Genomic DNA, 18755 nt, shown 5'->3' with positions numbered 1-18755 from the left:
AAAAACACTTACTAGACACCTTGTTAACGCAGCTAGGTCCTTAGTGGCCAGGCATTGGAAGTCTGTAGACCCGCCTTGGGGAGTGGCTTAGGACGGTGGGTCAGATACAACAGATGGAAGACCTTACGGCTACCATACAGGATAGGCATGAGCAGTTTTGGAAAACTTGGTTTGGGTGGTTTGAATACCAAGAGACACAGCGCTATCGTACACTTATAAGTGGTTGAGATATTGATTATTATATTTGTCCCCCGTGGACTTCGTTTTACTTCTGCTTCTTCTCCCTGGCGTTGGGGGAGTACCTCTTTCCCAACTTTTTCCTTGGGTATACCTCTGGACATCCCTTAACTCTAGGCATAATCTTTACTTCTTTTCTGTTTTCTCTTCCTTCTCTTTCTTTTCTGTCCTTTCTTCTCTTCTCTCCTTGTTGGTCACTAACGGAAAATGGTTAATTTGTTTGTTCACTATAATGGCATGGAGCTTTACTTATGCCTTTTTTCTTTTGGGGCCCATTTTTGTGGACCCTTGCGTGTCTGGCATGTATTTTTCCATCCTCAATGGATTCCCTGGTGTATTATCCTTTTGGGCCCAGGGTAATCATGACAATTTCTTGTAGTACCTGTCAGACTCGTGAGGGCTACTTTATGGTCCTCATGGATTTATGCCATGTCCCTAATATTCCTTCCTCGTATCAGAGGTAATTTTGCTCTCTCCTACCTATAAGCCTGTGGGGGCGCACTGGTTTGCGCCTCCTCTATCATAAGCATGCATGTCTGACACTCAGATGATTAAACCTGCACTAATATGTCATGTAAAGTCGTTTTTAGGAGTCGTGTGTTGCCTTTGATGATTGTCATTGTATTTGTTTCTGTTTTCTCTTTGAAAAATAAAAGAATCTTTAAAAAAAATGCATATTTTTATTGCAGCAGCCAATGCTTAGATAATGAATACTCTACCTGCAATGTTCTTACTGAAAATGATTAACCAATTAGCTTCTGCTTTCTGAAGTAAAGGTCCCTTCTGCCTTCGGTGTTTTCAGTGGCTACTCAAATGATTCAGCTCAACAGCAGACAGCAAGTCTTAAGCTACGTACACACATCAGATAAAAGTTGGTCTGAATGCTACTAAAACGATCGTTTAATGAGCTGTCGACCGATTATTGGTTTCAGATCAACAACGACCAACTACTTCAGACCTATGGAAACGACCAATATCTGTAGTCGTTCATGATCGAACTTGTTGGATTCCTTCAACCAACCGTCTGTTACCATCGTATGTGTGTACGGCTAATTAAACAACGTACAACGATAGTTTTCTTGAAAGCGCGTGCGCTAATGGCACAGTTGCGCACTGAATGAAGTTGAAAGATCATTACGGAGCATGCGCTAAGTTCACTTAAAGTACGTTCTCATTAAGCTCATTTAAAGTACGTTCATACTAAGAACGTTCGTACAAACTAAAGTGTTATGGAAAACTGTCGTAATAAGTTTAATACAAAGTACATTACTATGTGTTTTTTTTTTTTTTTATATGTTTTTTGAACTAGGGAAACGCCCACATATTTAGGAATAAACAAAAGGAGTTTTGTTGTTTCAAACAAACTTTAATATACATTCACATATATTATAAAATTAGCATATAAAAAAATTAAAATATTACACCTGTATACATTATTTACAAAAGGCTACGACTTTTTGCTTCAGTTCTTCTAAATGTTCCTGAGTTTTGGTCAAGGCAGCCCATGTATTGGCTTTTAATATTTCCACCCTGTTAAGCGCGTCATCGATGTCATCAATGAGGGCACGTCCTTTTTCCTTTTCTGCAATTAATGAAATGTAAATTAAAAATTACTAAACCAAATTATTTAAATCAATATTTTTTTCTTTGCTTTCACATATTTTTTAAGTTAATTTTTTTTTCAACAGTATGATGAAATTAAAAGAGGATCACTAGGGCTGACAGACAGCCTTTTATGGAGGGGCATAAACTAAATATGTCAGCCTCCATATTACTTTATGTTCATTATCCCTTTATCTCCATGTACTTTTTAACAATCAATACAATTCCTACATATTAGAGAACAACATTAGATAGTAATTCACCTAACAGCAATGTACTAGCTGGATGATTACAATGTTCTTTAAAAAACATGTTAAAAAAGTGTTTAGCAGCACAATGCAAATAACTCACCAATACTGCCAGCAAAGTTCCCAGAAGTGGATTCCTCTGCAGATATAGTGTCCATTGTACTGTATCTCACTTCTTCCTCAGTATCTAAAATTAAACCACATACATGTTATATGTGGAAATGCATATCTCTAGGTGTACATGTGGAAATGTAACACAAATCAAACATGATCCTAAATATATATATATATATATATATATATATATATATATATATATATATATATATATATATATATGTATATATATATATATATATATATATATATATATGTATGTATATATATATATATATATATATATATATATATATATATATATATATATATATATATATATGTTTTATTCATTTGAATAATTTTTTTTTTCTATTAATATGTCATGACAAATTAAGCAGCTGCAGCCACCTTTCTACATAAGCGTCCCAATGTGTCAATGCTGTGTTTGTTATATATTATACCAGTGATGGAAAAATAGTCAGACTAATGTCTCTGTACACATACAGTGTGTACATCTATATCTTTATGTTGTGTTGCAAGCAGGAGTTCATGACAAATTTACATAGGATTGTATAAAAAAGAAAAATAATAGCATTAATGATAATGAACAACATTACCTTCATGGCTTAATTGAATATCACACTCCTGTGTGTCCTCCATATCCTCAACGTCTTCCACTATATGCTGTGTGCTGTTGCCTTCCATATCCTCTGCAGTTAGTGCATATGATGGCACATCCTCCCTTTGATGTTGGTGCTCCTCTGCCACTTCTTGCTGAGTGTCCATTCCACCTTGGCATGTTAGTTGTGGGTCAGTGTGCTCCCCATTACCGGCATGTTCTTGTGCAGCATCTTCTCCTTCTGCTGCTTCTTCTTGTGCTGCATGTTGTTGTGCATCTTCTATCTCCCTCAGGCGAGCCCTTTCAGCTTTTCTCTCTGTGTAAAAAAAGGTATGGTTTAATAATATGGTCATGCAAATAACGTAATTTGTACTGTGTTAATTATGTAAATATATGTAAAGGCCTATCAGCTTATAAAGTTGACACATATATTTACACACTACATGGTTTTTATTTTTTGGCAGATTAAGTTTTATTATTTCAAAATCATAGTGGACCTTTCTAAGCCTTCCTTAGCATTGCCTCATGACTGCCATCTAGTGGTGCCAGGTATAAAGTTAGTAAGATTCTTCTTTCCACCATTAAAAAACCATCCAAAAACATATTACACATCCTATATCACACTAAAAATGTATGTGTTTGTACTTACTATCATGTGCTATTTTTGCTCTCAATCTCTCCAGAACTGTGGTTTCTCTTAATTTCAAATCACACCAGCGCTTTCTTAAATGATCTTTGGTTCTCTCTACCCCATACATCTTCTCTATTCTATGTATGACATGGTCAAGAATGTCACTTTTCCGTTCGTTGGGCCGTTGGTAAACCTGTAACCTCCCGTCATAATCATGTTTGTCCATAATGCGAACCATTTCAGCCATTTCCTCTCTGCTCATGGGTGTTGCTCGGCTGTAACTCCTTCTGCGCGGCATCTTGCAACTCCCCACACTATTTAAGGAAGTGATGTCACAGGAAATGTGACGCAAGCCATTGTGGGATATCGTGCGTCTAATCTGTTCGTTTGCATATGAACGATCTTTCTACGCATTATTGCAGTGTTTGCATTAGCGACAACTGTGTTTATCTACTAACCTATATTGATCAGGTAAGTTTATTTTTCAATCCAACTGAGCATTCTAAATCTGTTCACAATTTGATTTGTTTTGTAGTTTTTCTTTGCACACATTTATCCTATGTAATACCATTACTGCTGTACATTATATTGCATTTGCTAAAATTCATATAAATTTGTTTGTGTAACGATCTATTACTCTTTCATTTCCGTATGTTGTTGTGCGATAACTAGATGTAGGAAAGTATAATGTTCGTTGTGGAAACGTTTGTTTGTAAATAATTACATGGTTTACATGCACATTCTTTGTCTTATGATGTAACATTACCACTATGTTACCTGACTGCCATAGCAGAGAAGCAACATCATTAGTATATCAAATAGAGGATGTAAACTATATGTATACTGACATTAAGGATATATTCACAGTGTGATGGTGCGTTTGTTATGCGACGTTAAACTCACACTGTGCACACTGTGCAAGGCCCATGTGATTAGCACTGCAGTGCTGTAAACTGTGTTAGAACACCTTATAACCAGCAACCATAACCTACCACTCTGATGGCAAACAAAAGAAAAACCGACAAACACGCAAATGTTGTTTGACTCCTTACTAACATGTGAACCATCATTTCATATTGTAAACACTATTGTGATATTGTGTATGTTTCACAGCATACAGTGTTTTTGGAGGTTAGGTCTGATTTCATTTACCCCCGACAGATGTTACAATGTACTATTGACTTTGGTTATTTTTAAAGCTCTGTTTGGCATTACCTGTATGGTGGCCATACATGGTACACATTTATCTTACAATCTTAGTGTTTGTATGTAGTATACATGTACATTAAGTGAATATAGTTATAGTATCATTTAGTCCGTTCACTTATAATACATGGAATTGGTAAGATTGGATTGCCACCATTACACATATGCACATCATAATTTTGTTTGTGTTTTATTCACAGGACAATGTCAAACATTGATGTATTTATGACACCAGAATTTCTGAGGGAATTTATAGAGGCCTACCGCTCATATACCTGCTTATGGAAGATCAAAACACCAGAATACAAAATGCAGCACATTAAAAACCAAGCATATGAGAGGCTACGACAGTTGTGCTGCAAAGTGTATCCGCGTGCCACAGTATCTTATGTAAAAAAAAAAATTAATAACTTGCGCACAGTATTTAAAAGAGAACATAATAAAGTCAGAGATTCTAAAAAATCAGGCTGTGCAGCCCGTGACATCTATAAGCCAAAGTTATGGTATTACCATATGTTGGAGTTCACATCTGACCAGGAGGAGAGCAGAGAAACTATCAGCAACCTAGCTAATGATACTAATGAGGCTACTACCAGCTATGAAAGGGCACAAATGGAGTCAGCATTGTGTGAAGACGAGGAGGAGGAAAATATTGAAGAGGATACATACAATGAAGATCAGGTAACACTCATTTTTATTAATGGTAAATTAACATAACAGCTGAATAAATGGCACAACTACCCCCCTCCCACAACTAATAAGGTACAGACATTTTTATTAAGTAACACATACTACACCATGCGATGTTGCCATGGAACTGAACCTGCACCATTAACATAATTCAGATATTGATCTCTGTTTTCTTTAGCACTCAGTGTTGGATTCCTGGGTGCGGCTGGTTGCAGCTCAGTCAATGGTGTGTGTTGATTACGCCATTCTCCAGGAATAACTGTACCTAATTGAAGGTCCTCCTGGTCCACACTGTTGGGGGGCATGTATTGCAAACCATGTCTACGCCTCAGAAAATTATGCAGCATGCAACATGCATATACAACCACATCAATTTTATCCATTCTTAAATTTATAGCAGTATGTAATACTCTAAATCTGTTGGCTAATATCCCAAAAGCATTCTCGACTATTCTGCGTGCTCTTGATAGTCTATAATTAAAAATTTTACGCTCATAGTTCAATGTACGTTGTGGAAAAGGCTTTAGAACATGCTCGTGCAATGCAAAGGCCTCGTCAGCAACATATACAAAATTTAAACCAAGCTTAGTTTGTCCATTATTGGGTAAATGCAGCAAATTCCTCTTGAGTTTACGCATAAAAGATGTTTTCTCTATGACACCACCATCTGAAACTCTGCCATTTGCACCTATATCAACCATGACAAATTCATAATGGGCATTAACTAATGCCATTAAAACAATGCTGTGAAAGCCTTTGTAGTTAAAGTAGAAGGATCCACTTCCTCTGGGTGCAATAATTCTAATGTGTTTCCCATCCAAGGCGCCGCCACAGTTTGGAAAGTTCCAAAGATGGTCAAAGTCTTCGGCTATAGCCAACCATTCTTCTGGTGTTGATGGAAACTGTGTATAAAAATGGAAAATAAAAACATTAGTGCCAATAATAATTATTTTTCAATTCAATTTACAATACTTAGACAAACTATGAACCAGAAGAAGCTTTGGAAACAGAAAGCAGTTCCACTTTCTCAGATATTCACACACAGCAACCAAAGAAACAGAGGAGGACCAGGAAAAGACAAGTTTCTGAAGTCGATAAAAATATAGATGAAGCAGTGCATCAGGCCATTGGACTCCTAAAAGAACCCGAGGATGAAATTGATGTATTTGCCCTTGGTGTTAGTAAAAAAATGAAAACACTAGAGCCTGCACAAAGACATGCTGCTGAGGTATACATAACTGACATTTTATATAAAGCTAAAATGAATTTACTCAATACTAATATACCTTCATACTCACATCAAGCCACCACTGCTCCAACCCCACTACAAACTACTACATCAACACCACCACCACCACCACCACCACCCCATTATCAATATTTTGAACAACACTATCCGTACAATCAAATGGAAATGTCACGACACACAGAAAACCAACATTACACACATTTATAAATTACCGTACATTGGATTACATGTATGTCAGAAACCTCGCATACAGAGGTTATAAACATTTGCATTATGTTCATTTACTTTACGAAATAAAATGGTTATTTTTTCGATGCAATCAAAACGGTTCCTTGTTCCTTCTTACACATGCTACACCAAATACATCTATTATGGCCATTAATGAAAATACTACAACCAGTAAATACAATTAAATATATTTACCTTCATATAGTCACGTTTAAGGCAGTTCACAATAGCCTGGCACGTCTCAGGGATAATGTAACCAAGGGCCTGGGGTGATATGCCGGTGGAAAACTTAAGGTCTTGAAGTGATCTTCCTGTTGCCAGAAAACGCAGCGTGGCCATTAATCGTTGCTGGGCAGATATAGCCTTACGCATCCAAGTATCTTGCTTCGATATATATGGTATTAGAAGCTCCAAGAGGTGCTGGAACGTTGAATCACTCATCCGTAAATAATTTTTGAAATCTTCGGGAGATGAAACACGTAGTTCCCTTAATAAGTTTTCATGCGAGATATTGTCACGCTCTTGAAGCCATTTCTTACACCAGAAACGACGCTTTTTTGGTGGCTCTTCATCATGAGCTTGCAAAGAACGCTTTCGGGCTAAATACAATATTAGCAGAGCACAGGCAACCTTCTTTCTACGGGTTACCATGCTTCGTTCAAAAGAAAGAACGTTTCAAGAAAGGCGCGTTCTAACTACGCATCTTCCTCTTTTCTACTGGTCGCTTTCAGACGTCACTTCCCAATACACACCTTTCATATAACAACAACTTACTAAACTCACTTCCTGCCAGTCGTCCATGGTTTGACTCGTTTGTACAGAAATCGATCGTTACCTCAATTAATTTACTTGCGTCATATCCGCTCTAAAACTCCGTCTGAACATTCTGCCATCGTTTGTGTGTGTATAACAGTCGATTGAAGTTGGTCGTTTATGGTCGTATACTTTCGTCGAACGACCGTTGGTCTGACTATGTACCAACCAATTTTTGTATGATGTGTGTATGTAGCTTTAGGCCACATACACACATCAGACCATAGTCTTTTGAAAATAAAAGATCACAGACCAATTTTACCCTCTTCCATGTAGTAGGAGAGCCATGCCTTCACAGTCTTTTCTATGGAGCTGAACTCCCCATCAGAAAAAAATCTTTGCAAGATGCTGCACACACAGATGCTGTACAGACACCAAAGATCAGTATCTGCAAAAGATCTGTTCCTGCCAAAGATCCATTCCTGCAAATTGCATTCATAGTCTATGAGATCTGCAGATCATCATACACACCTTGTTTAACTGACATTCATCTGCAGATCAGATCCACCAGGATGGATTTTCAGATCTGCAGATGATTGTCTCATCTGCAGATGAAGGTCAGTTAAACAAGGTGTGTATGATGATCTGCAGATCTCATAGACTATGAATGCAATTTGCAGGAACAGATCTTTGGCAGGAACAGATCTTTTGCAGATACTGATCTTTTGTGTCTGTACAGCATCTGTGTGTGCAGCATCTTGCAAAGATTTTTTTCTGATGGGGAGTTCAGCTCCATAGAAAAGACTGTGAAGGTATGGCTCTCATACTACATGAAGGGTGGTAAGATTGGTCTGTGATCTTTCATTTTCCAAAGACTATAGTCTGATGTGTGTATGAGGCCTTAAGGTGCATACACACATCAGACTATAGTCTTTGGAAACTGAAAGATCACAGACCAATCTTGCCACCCTTCGTGTAGTATGAGAGCCATACTCTACACAGTCTTTTCTATGGAGCTGAACTCCCCATCAGAAAAAAATCTTTGCAAGATGCTGCACACACAGATGCTGTACAGACACAAAAGATCAGTATCTGCAAAAGATCTGTTCCTACCAAAAATCCATTCCTGCAAATTGCAATGATAGTCTGTGTGATCTGCAGATCATCATACACACATGATTTAACTGACATTCATCTGCAGATCAGATCCACCAGGATGGATTTTCAGATCTGCGGATGATTGCTTGATCTGCAGATGAATGTCAGTTAAATCATGTGTGTATGATGATCTGCAGATCTCATAGACTATCATTGCAATTTGCAGGAATGGATTTTTGGCAGGAACAGATCTTTTTCAGATACTGATCTTTTGTGTCTGTACAGCATCTGTGTGTGCAGCATCTTGCAAAGATTTTTTTCTGATGTGGAGTTCAGCTCCATAGAAAAGACTGTGTAGAGTATGGCTCTCATACTACATGAAGGGTGGTAAGATTGGTCTGTGATCTTTCATTTTCCAAAGACTATAGTCTGATGTGTGTATGAGCCTTAACTCTCAGCAGAATTTAGTTTCAGGTTGTCACTGTGTGGACTGAGTGAGTCCCTGACTTGGGAATTATACAGAGTATAAAAATAGTGCTGAAAACATCACTGTTCGCTTGTAAGCCATTTACTTCAAATGAAATAACATTGAAAATGGCCAGGTACTGTAGCATCTACCATATGTGGAAATGGCAAGAGCCATGGACATTGTATGCTAAAGCTTATTTCCTGTCATGGTGAATAGGGATGGTCGGAAATTCCAATTTCCGATTCCGCGGTAAATCCGCATTCCGCCATTGTCAAATACCGATTCCGCTTTCCGCTATCAATTTCCGCATTCCGGTGCGGAATTTCCGCCGGAAAGGTCTTTTTGGAAACTTTTTTTTGCATCTTGTTCAGGAGATTCTGTTTAACTGTTTCTAGGACTTACGTGGGCTTTGCTATTAACCGCTAAACTCAGCGGATTTTTACTGTAATGTAAATGCAGAAAATAGGCAAATGCAGATTTTCTGCATTTTACATTACAGCAAAAATCCCCCGAATTTAGAGGTTAATAGCAAAGCCCTCGCAAGTCCTAGAAACACCAAATTTTCAGGGTTTCTTAAACAGAATCTCCTGAACAAGATGCAAAAATGTTTTCAAAAAGACCTTATAGTTTTTGAGAAAATTGATGTTAAAGTCGGGCAGAATTTCTGCGATTTCCGAAATCCGCCAAATGCACTTGCATTACCGATTTCCGCATTCCGATGCGGAAATGCAATTTCCGATCGGAATTTCGGAAATTGCTTTTCCGCGGAATCCGAATGAGCATCTCTAATGGTGAAAAGAAGATTTCAGAATAGAATTACCAATATGGAAGGGCCTCCACAGGGACCATTTAACATCAAAAATATGCATTTCTATTTCCACAAGCTTAGCTGCTAGAACTGGGACATTCCCAGAGATCAAAGACTGAAGCTGGGGCATAAAGCCTGTAACTCCACCCTCGATTTCACAACATTAATGATGAATAAAAGGTTTCTGCATAAATAAAATACTCACTTCCAATATATTTGCTCTGATCATTGTAAATGAGAGAAGATGGCAGCTTGGAGGAAATGCAGAGGGAAAACAAACTTGGGAATTTCAATAAATATTCAAAATCAGCAAGTACTTAAAGTGACTCCGAGCTCAGAGTAAAAATAAAATTTGAACTTACCCGGGGCTTTCTCCATCCCAGCCCTGGTCGGGACGTCCCACGCCGGCCTCCTGGCTCTTCTCCCGGCGGCTGTCCGCATAGCGCGGACAGGCCGGTCCCCCGGGCGACACTGGCGAGTGTCGGGCCTTCTCTTTCCGTATACGTCACGAATGGCGTCACACGCCGACCGCCATGCGTCATGACGGCGGCCGGCGTGACAGCACGGCGCATGCGCGGTTTAATCGCACATGCGCCGTGCTGTCACGCCGTCATGACGCGCGGCGGCCGGCGTGTGACGTCATTCGTGACGTATACGGAAGGAGAAGGCCCGACACTTGCGAGTGTCGCCCGGGGGACCGGCCTGTCCGCGCTATGCAGACAGCCGCCGGGAGAAGAGCCAGGAGGCCGGCGTGGGACGTCCCGACCAGGGCTGGGATGGAGAAAGCCCCGGGTAAGTTCAAATTTTATTTTTACTCTGAGCTTGGAGTCCCTTTAAGTCAAGAAAACTAATAAGGTCAACTTTACGCAGACTTAAAAGACATTAATTTACAATATAAATGATTGCTTTGTGGAAATAGGGGCAAAGAAGCATTCCACTAAAGCCTAATTTTCCGTTATCTTTGTGCAGTACGCACAATGCCTGCCACACCGAGTTTATCCAACGCACACAAACACTTCTATATGACTTTAATCTCAACATTAGAAAATGCACTAATCCCCATACGCAAGTCTAATAATTATCTCTCTAACAGGTTTCTCTTTTCTTGGCTAATACTCATAAATGAGGCCGCGAGGTGGTTGTGGGATGAAAGGCGTCTATCAGAGATCTGGGTCCTTCATGTTTCAGTATGACAACTAATCATAAGACGATGTAGAGTGGATGCAGAGCGTTGCCTGAATCACTTATCCCTGGGATCAGCCTAAATGGAATGTAAATACAACGCTTGCCTTGCTAGATGTGCATCTGAAACAATATGACATCTCTACAGCTAGGAGATAAAAGTTCTGCAGCAAATGAGCTGAGGGAAGGCAAGGACCCAGGCGAGTCTGGAATGGAAGATAATTTTGGAGCAGAGACCAAGACACAGTTGTAACTGCTTCCTGTGGTGACCGGGGTTCTGATGCCTACTAGCTACTCCCCCTCCCCCGCTCCCAATACAAAAGCCTCTGAAGTCATGCCAAGAGCAGGAGGGGACTTGCCCATTTTTGGCATCTCTTAGTTTTATATAGCAACTTTATTTACCAAACTGTAGATCACACCGAATAATAAAAACAAAGAAAAAAAGTTTTCCATCATATTGGAAAAACTGTTTTCTTGGCTGCTAAAACAAAGGCTTGACTTCCAACATAGGGACTGCTGTGTGTTACATATTAGATCCCTTTCACACAATATTTGCTCACTGCATTACATTGTAACCCAACGCAGGGTGCAGTAATTATTCACATGGTAATTGTGTGTTGTGCTACCTATTTAAAATAATGGGTTAATTGCAAACTGTTTGCAAGTAGTGTGTAAGGAGCCATACAGAGTGCCTACAGTGGACTGCAATAGAGAACTGCCAGAGCCCATAGAAATGGGAGCTGAGGCCACAATATGTTTTGCACCACCTGAGTATCTCTGAAGTTCACAATATAAAAAGTTCTGAAATGCTATTATTTGATTCCATTGATAAAGGCTATGATGACCAGGGCTGTGGAGTCAGAGTCAATTAGTCAGAGTCGGAGCAATTTTCAGTACCTGGAGTCAGAGGTTTCATAAACTGAGGAGTCAGAGTCAGATTATTTTTGTGCCAACTCCACAGCCCTGGTAAGTTTTAGACGAAATAGTCAGAGTCGAGGAGTAGGAGCAATTTTGGGTACCTGGAGTTGGAGTCTGTGGTTTCATAAACTGAGGAGACAGAGTTGGCATCAGATGATTTTTGTATCAACTCCACAGCCCTGATGATGACATTTAGGTGTAACGATCAGTGTAACACAGAGAGGGTCTGATTACCGGTGATCTGCAGTATCACCGAGAATACAGATATATACCCGATTATTGATGATCTGCAGTATCACCGATAATCAGATATATCTCTAACCTCTGGACACCTGGGTAATAAGAGTGTTTGGTGTAACAGAAATACTTTGAGCACTGCACCTTAGGAGCAGGTGCACAGCAGCAAGGAGTACTGTACAGTAACACGTTCCTTCCGTAAGCCTGAGACTCTCCAGAGGGAGGGGTCAGGCTAGGAGTAGGAAGGACAGAGTGTGAGTGACACCAAGGAAGGGTGTCACCCCCAGGTCTGTGAGCTATCTCTAGACTGGGGAGATAGCTCTCAAGGTCGGACAAGCCGGGTCGGTAACAGACAGACAGATCAGGGACAGAGACAGGAGACAGATTCCTAAGACAAGCAGAGTTCAGCAACAGAGTATCAGATATAGCGAAGTACCTAATCAGAGATCAAAAGAGTAGTCAGGAAAGCAGAAGGTCGTAACAAATAATCAACAATGCCTAGTCTTGGGTGTGAGCTCCTTGATCATCAACACTCTGGAACTGGTCTAGGTAATAACACAGATAATATACAGTTTTCCCTAGACTGAGGTGTGAGGTCCTTGATCGTCAACACCCAGGAACTGGTCTAGATAATAACACAGATAATATCACAGATAGTGACAAGGTCTGAGTGCTACCACGTAGTGATCGCAACGGCAGACAACCAGAGAATGACCAGCACCCAGTATATATAGCAAGGCGCTCTCCAGCGCCTCCCCAAAGTGCTGGACCAATGGGAAGTGGTACTGCCGTCAGCTGACCGGCTTGGTCAGCTGACTCCCTTCTGGCTGTCATATAAGTTCTGCCTCTCAGCGCGCGCGCGTCCTTCTGAACCTGTGTGGACTATCAGTCCCAGCCATACCAGACATGTGATGTAAAGCACCCGCTGCACTGGACGTGGAAACCGCCGCACCGCTATCAAGGCATGCGGCGGTTTCTCCGCGTTCAGCGTTTGGACGCGGAATCAGCCGCCTTGTTCTGAGTACACGCGGCAGCTTTTCCGCTCTTTCACAGTGCGACGTTAAAGTAGCACGTTAAAAACACAACATTTAACGCAGAATAACTCACTGCAATGAAAAATCAATGCCCTGTTCACAGTGCACACGTTGCGTTGGTGTCTAACACTGCACGTTAAAATGAAAGTACTGTAGCTGCATTAGACTGTTTGCACATGTTCAGTAATGACTTGGAAGCATACTTTTTATTGCCTGCATGCTCTACTGTATGCCACGACAACGGGGTATTAAGTGTGACTTTTTTGGGGGCATTGGGTTGTAATTTGCGTTGCGACTTTAATGTCACATCAAACCGCAACGTCCTACTGTGAAAGAGGCCTTAATGCTGTTGTACCAATGCTGAACAAGCACTAAGGCTGGAGTGCCAGAGGCCAGTGGAGAGTAATAGTTACTCTAAGGCTGAGCATTAATATTTATTCAGATCCATGTCACTTCAACGACAGAATAACCAAAATAAATTGTTGCTACAAATAATTCATTCCCAGTAATTCTGTGCTGTAAATGCTTTTCTGTAAGGAGTGGCAATCCTTGAGTGAGTCACATTGCTATCATTATTATTTCTAGCTGGCTGTTACTCCCCACAGAAAAAACATCTGCAGTAGAAAATCAGGGCAGGGGAATAGCGAAGTGTGGCAGAGATTTGTCTCTGGTACTTGGACACTTGTGTAATACAGTCCTAAGGCCATTGCCACAGATGCAAAAAGATGCTAGATTTAAATTGCTGCTATGAATAGCTTATTCCTAGAAAAACATTTTTGCTGCAGATGCTTTTGCTATAGGGAGTGACAGCCAGCTACAAATCTCAGTGTCATCATAGTTGAAGCTAAATCCCCCTGCAATTATCACTCCCTACAGGGATGCATTTGTAGCAGAAAAAAAATGTTAAGGATAAGTGATCATAGCAGCGATTAATTAATGGCACTTTTTGAATGTTTGATATTGGCACAATGTGAACATGGACAGTCAATTCTGGGAAGCAACATTTCCTCTGAAAAATGTAAAGTAAAAGATACTGTAAGGAGTCCTTTCTGGGAACTTAACAGTTTTGAATTTTAATAATGGCAAATGGTCAAAGTCCACTGACCCTTATATAGGCATTTATAGGCATATGCAGCATAAGTAGTTGTCTAGATAGAACACCAGTGTAACTAGGAACAGCCCTACCCACACAGAACCGAACTTCCAGGTAATGATGGTCAATGTGATGCAAAATTTTCTGAGTTTATACTAATTTATGCTAGTTTTCTACAAACACAGCTGCTGCAAATCCATATTCAAACTACATATATTTGCAGAAAATTACCATAACATTTGCATCAACTTGTAATCATTTGCATCTTTTTGACATCACTTTATTGCAGAGTCATCATGGAGAGTTTAGTTCAGAGAGTTTGGTCAAAGTTCAACTCAGCACAGCATGTAAAGAGTTAGAAACTTACAAAAATACTCCATGCAAGAATCAAATAGCAATATTAAGATCAGGGCCGTAACAATAGACCCTGCAAGGGATGCCTCCGCAGGGGGGCCGAAAAGCCTCAGGGGGCCCCGTGGGTGAAAAAGTTTGAGAGACTGACAAGCAACTAAGGGCATGGAGAGAAAACGTATTCTACTCTCATACCATTGTTATGTTGACTGCATGTGTCCACTACACAGATAAGGAATCCTACACACTTTGGAATCTGTACACTGTCCCTGCTCTCTAAGGTTCGTAAAAAACATCTGTCTCACATTGCAGCAGTTCTGGTGACTTCATGTACAACATTACAAACAAAGGAGTCACGGTTGGAAAAAAAAGTTGTAGACTGTCCCTCAGAAGAGATTCCTAGATTCTTAACACACACACACACACACACACACACACACACACACACACACACACACACACACACACACACACACACACACACACACACACACACACACACACACACACTAGTGACCTTATGGTGTCTAATTACTGGACATAGTGGAATGGGAAAGATTGATGTCTGACTGTTGCTGCTTCATTGAGAGCTTGTTGTCTCACACGGAGTCCCAGATCCTGTAATAACAGTCTCAATCAGTGACATTCTGAATGCTTTGCCAAAGTTACAGTGAATACATCTTATGTTCAGCCTGTCATTGTTGTTCCTCCATATAGCATGTGCTCTCATGTAGTAAAATAATACGACTGAGTATATGTATGTACTGGGAACAGAGCTGCAACAAGTCTTTGTCGGCTGCAAGGGGTTGGAGAAAGCCCCAGGTCAGTAGATCTGGGGGTAGCATAGAATGCCTGACATTTCCTTTAAGTCTAAAGGTGGCCATACATGGTACAATTTTTCATTTTTTTCGATTAGATAATTTAGTTTGATTATTCCCTTGGATCAAATGTAAAGATTTTTCCAGCATGTCCAATCTGATTTTTCTCGAAAAAAATGGGATAATCGTTCAAATTTCTTGATCGAAAAAAAAATAAAATATTGTCAACTTTAATTTGATGTGATAATTTAGATCGAATAAATGGGATACAGGAGGCCTCCACTCAGAATGGTAAACTAAACCATTAAACTACATATGAATGAACAAAACAAAACAACAACAAAAAAGCAGAACAAAAACATAACAGTCAGTGACAGTAGGGCCTAAGACCAATTTGTCCATTGTATTGCGCACATTCAGAAGAGGTTTTTAATCTAAGGGCTCTTCCACATCAGACAATGCATGCAGGAGCCATTCTCCTGCACGCGTTGAATAGCCTGTAGCGTGTCGTGGGGATGCTGCGGTGCGACGCAATCAGCGGTGGTAGCTATTAATTCACCCAATGGGAAAACTACAGCTCCCGACGATAAAAAGCTCCCGGGTGTGTCGAACCGCAACGTACAAAAACTCAGCGTTGAGTGTGAAAGGTAAAACGAAAGTCTATGGACTTTCATTTTACCTTGGTTAACGCAAAATTTCGACTTTGCGTCAAAACGCAGTAAAGGGGCTCTAGTGTGAAAGAGCCCTAACCACACTGCCCAAATGGAGTAATATTTACCATAATGATCTCTGCTTTCCATGATAGCTTGCTTATTCTGTTGAATATTATTGATTCTCTGTAATCATTCTCGGAGAGTTGGCGGGGAAGGGGATTTCCAGGGCAGTGGAATCAAGCTCTTGGCACAATGAGTGAGGTGGGAGGTAAAATCATTTGCATCTCACGGACCATCTTTGCTTACATGGGGGCATATTCATTGTATTACAGTAAAATTGCCATGCGCAAGGAGCACACTGCAAATTCAACAGGACGTCTATTAGCTGGGTAGCGCACAGTGGCGTAGCAATAGAGGGTGCAGAGGTAGCGACCGCATCGGGGCCCTTGGGCTAGAGGGGCTCACCCCTTAAACACAGTATTAGCTCTTTATTGGTCCTATGCTGATAATATTCGCATCTATAGTTGATTTGAATAGTAGTGAACATTAACACACAGTTTCCCTTCCCCTTCTTGCACCTTTAACACTGTGGTTGTCCTTGATTGGTGTTGGAGTGTTGTATCAATTGTTATCTATAGCATGCTTGGAGGGCCCCAATGCTAAACTTGCACTGGGGCCCACGGCTTCTTAGCTACGCCACTGGTAGCGCACATTACACAATTGATGTGTATGTTGCCATGGTACCGTTCGCTACACAGCTTGAATAGAGCATGGTACCATGGCAATGTACACGTGCACTACCTACTTGACAGGAGAACCATTAACATTGCTGTGCACAGGGAGTGCACGACTTTATAGTGAATGCACCCGTGGTAACAGCACTTGAGGCTCATGGCTATGCCTGGTTGCAATGATGAGAGATAATGGATGTGTACACAGAATTATACATCTTGCTTGCATATGTGAACAACTCTTTCATTGGTCAGTTTGCCATTCTAGCATTTCATGCGAGTCAGCATTTACAGTGTAATAAGCACTCTAATTTCCATCACTTTGCTGAGAGAAATGCATTGAAGTGGGGAAAGGTCAGGATGGAGCGTGTCTTTCCACCATTTCATTATTTCTGAGATTGGATGCTAATCACAGAGCAGCACTGACACCGATGCTGCGAAACAACTGTGTCAATTGCATAATTACAAACATGTGTGACCATGTCCAGGGTCTGGGTGAACAGCTGGCCAATGGGAACACGGTCAGAAAATCATGCTGGCTGCAAGTACAGGATGATTATCATCTCGATAGCGGACTCAAGTGTTGTATTTGTGTGTGTTGTCGGAGATTATTATATGACAAAATGCACCTGTGTATGATCATGTGATCATTTTACCTCTGTCATCACTTAGTAGTAGCGATAAACAAAGTAATTGCAATAAAGCAGTGCAGGGACATGTACCTGTGTTCACTGCAATCATCCAAATGTGTGTTGTGGATGACTTCTATCACCTGCTGAAAAGGTATGATGTAAAGGATGCTGTCTGACTATGTTGCATTGGACTGCATTCACTGCTCATAAACCTGACTCTCGATTCATATTGGGCTGCAGCAAAATTACTGCACCAAATATTACAAACAAGATACAGGATGGGTCATCCCTTTAAGAAGCAGATCTTGAGCGAGTGACTTAGATGAAGGTAGATTTCGGGAGTTTGTCAGAGACGCACCCTACAGAGAGTTCTAAATTACTGGCAGAATAATCTCAAAATAAGCCATCATTATCAGCAAATGGCATGAAATATGCAATCACAATAAACCCAAAATGCAGCAATTTAGTCTGGAATGGGGATTAAAATGGAAATGGGACTCGGCTACTGTGAATATGTTCTGCTAGCATGTAAATAGTACTAAAATATCCCCCTGTTACCATATGTGCCATGCATAAGATATTGTTCCAAATAATGTATTGCACAGCATTCCTCTGGCAGAGATATACCGCCAGACCACTGATCATTATCACAGCACACACAGGTCCCAGCACTGGGTCTAGAAGCAGTGGCATAGCAAAGGCGCAGTGGGCCCCAGAGCAAATTTTACTTTGGGGCCCCCCAAGCACTCTATTCATAATTGATATGGCACACCAAAACCTGCCAAGGACAACCACAGTGCCAGAGGTGCAAGAAGGGGATGGAAAACATATTGTTAATGCTCACTACTATTCAAAGCCCCTATAGAAGTAATTATTATCCAGCACCGGACCAATAGAGAGCCAATACTGTGGTTGAGGAAGCCCCCCCCCCCCCTTCCCCAGGGCCCCTCTGGACCACGTGCCCCAGTGCAGTCACAACCTCTGCACCCCCTGTTGATATGCCACTGTCTAGAAGTCAGGCTTGCAAATGCAGCTGCAGCAGTCAATTCATGCAAAACGGTAAACTCCCCTCAAAAGGAGAGTTTTGGTCCAATAAAAAGCAGCTCAGCATGCAGATAGTGGACAGCACTTTCCAGGGCCAGTTCTAGACTTTTTGCTGCCTGAGGCAA

The 18755-nt window shown here is 40.7% G+C and overlaps 2 protein-coding genes across 2 annotated transcripts in view; both read right to left on the bottom strand.

Annotated features, from left to right (window-relative positions):
- LOC137521317 (opioid-binding protein/cell adhesion molecule homolog) overlaps nt 1-18755 on the bottom strand; it is an 838111-nt gene that overhangs the window by 593967 nt on the left and 225389 nt on the right. The window lies entirely within an intron of this gene.
- Nucleotides 5434-7289, bottom strand: LOC137522649 (putative nuclease HARBI1). The gene is made up of 2 exons (XM_068242722.1): nt 7005-7289; nt 5434-6234 (listed from the first exon to the last, which is right to left on the bottom strand). The coding sequence occupies exons 1-2, from the start codon at nt 7248-7250 to the stop codon at nt 5434-5436; spliced, it is 1047 nt and encodes a 348-aa protein (XP_068098823.1). The 5' UTR covers nt 7251-7289.

Source organism: Hyperolius riggenbachi, chromosome 6 (genome assembly GCF_040937935.1).
Source record: "Hyperolius riggenbachi isolate aHypRig1 chromosome 6, aHypRig1.pri, whole genome shotgun sequence".
In the NCBI taxonomy this organism is placed as follows: Eukaryota; Metazoa; Chordata; class Amphibia; order Anura; family Hyperoliidae; genus Hyperolius; species Hyperolius riggenbachi.
The sequence above is the reverse complement of the archived record's forward strand: the minus strand, read 5'-3'. Positions and strand labels throughout refer to the sequence as shown.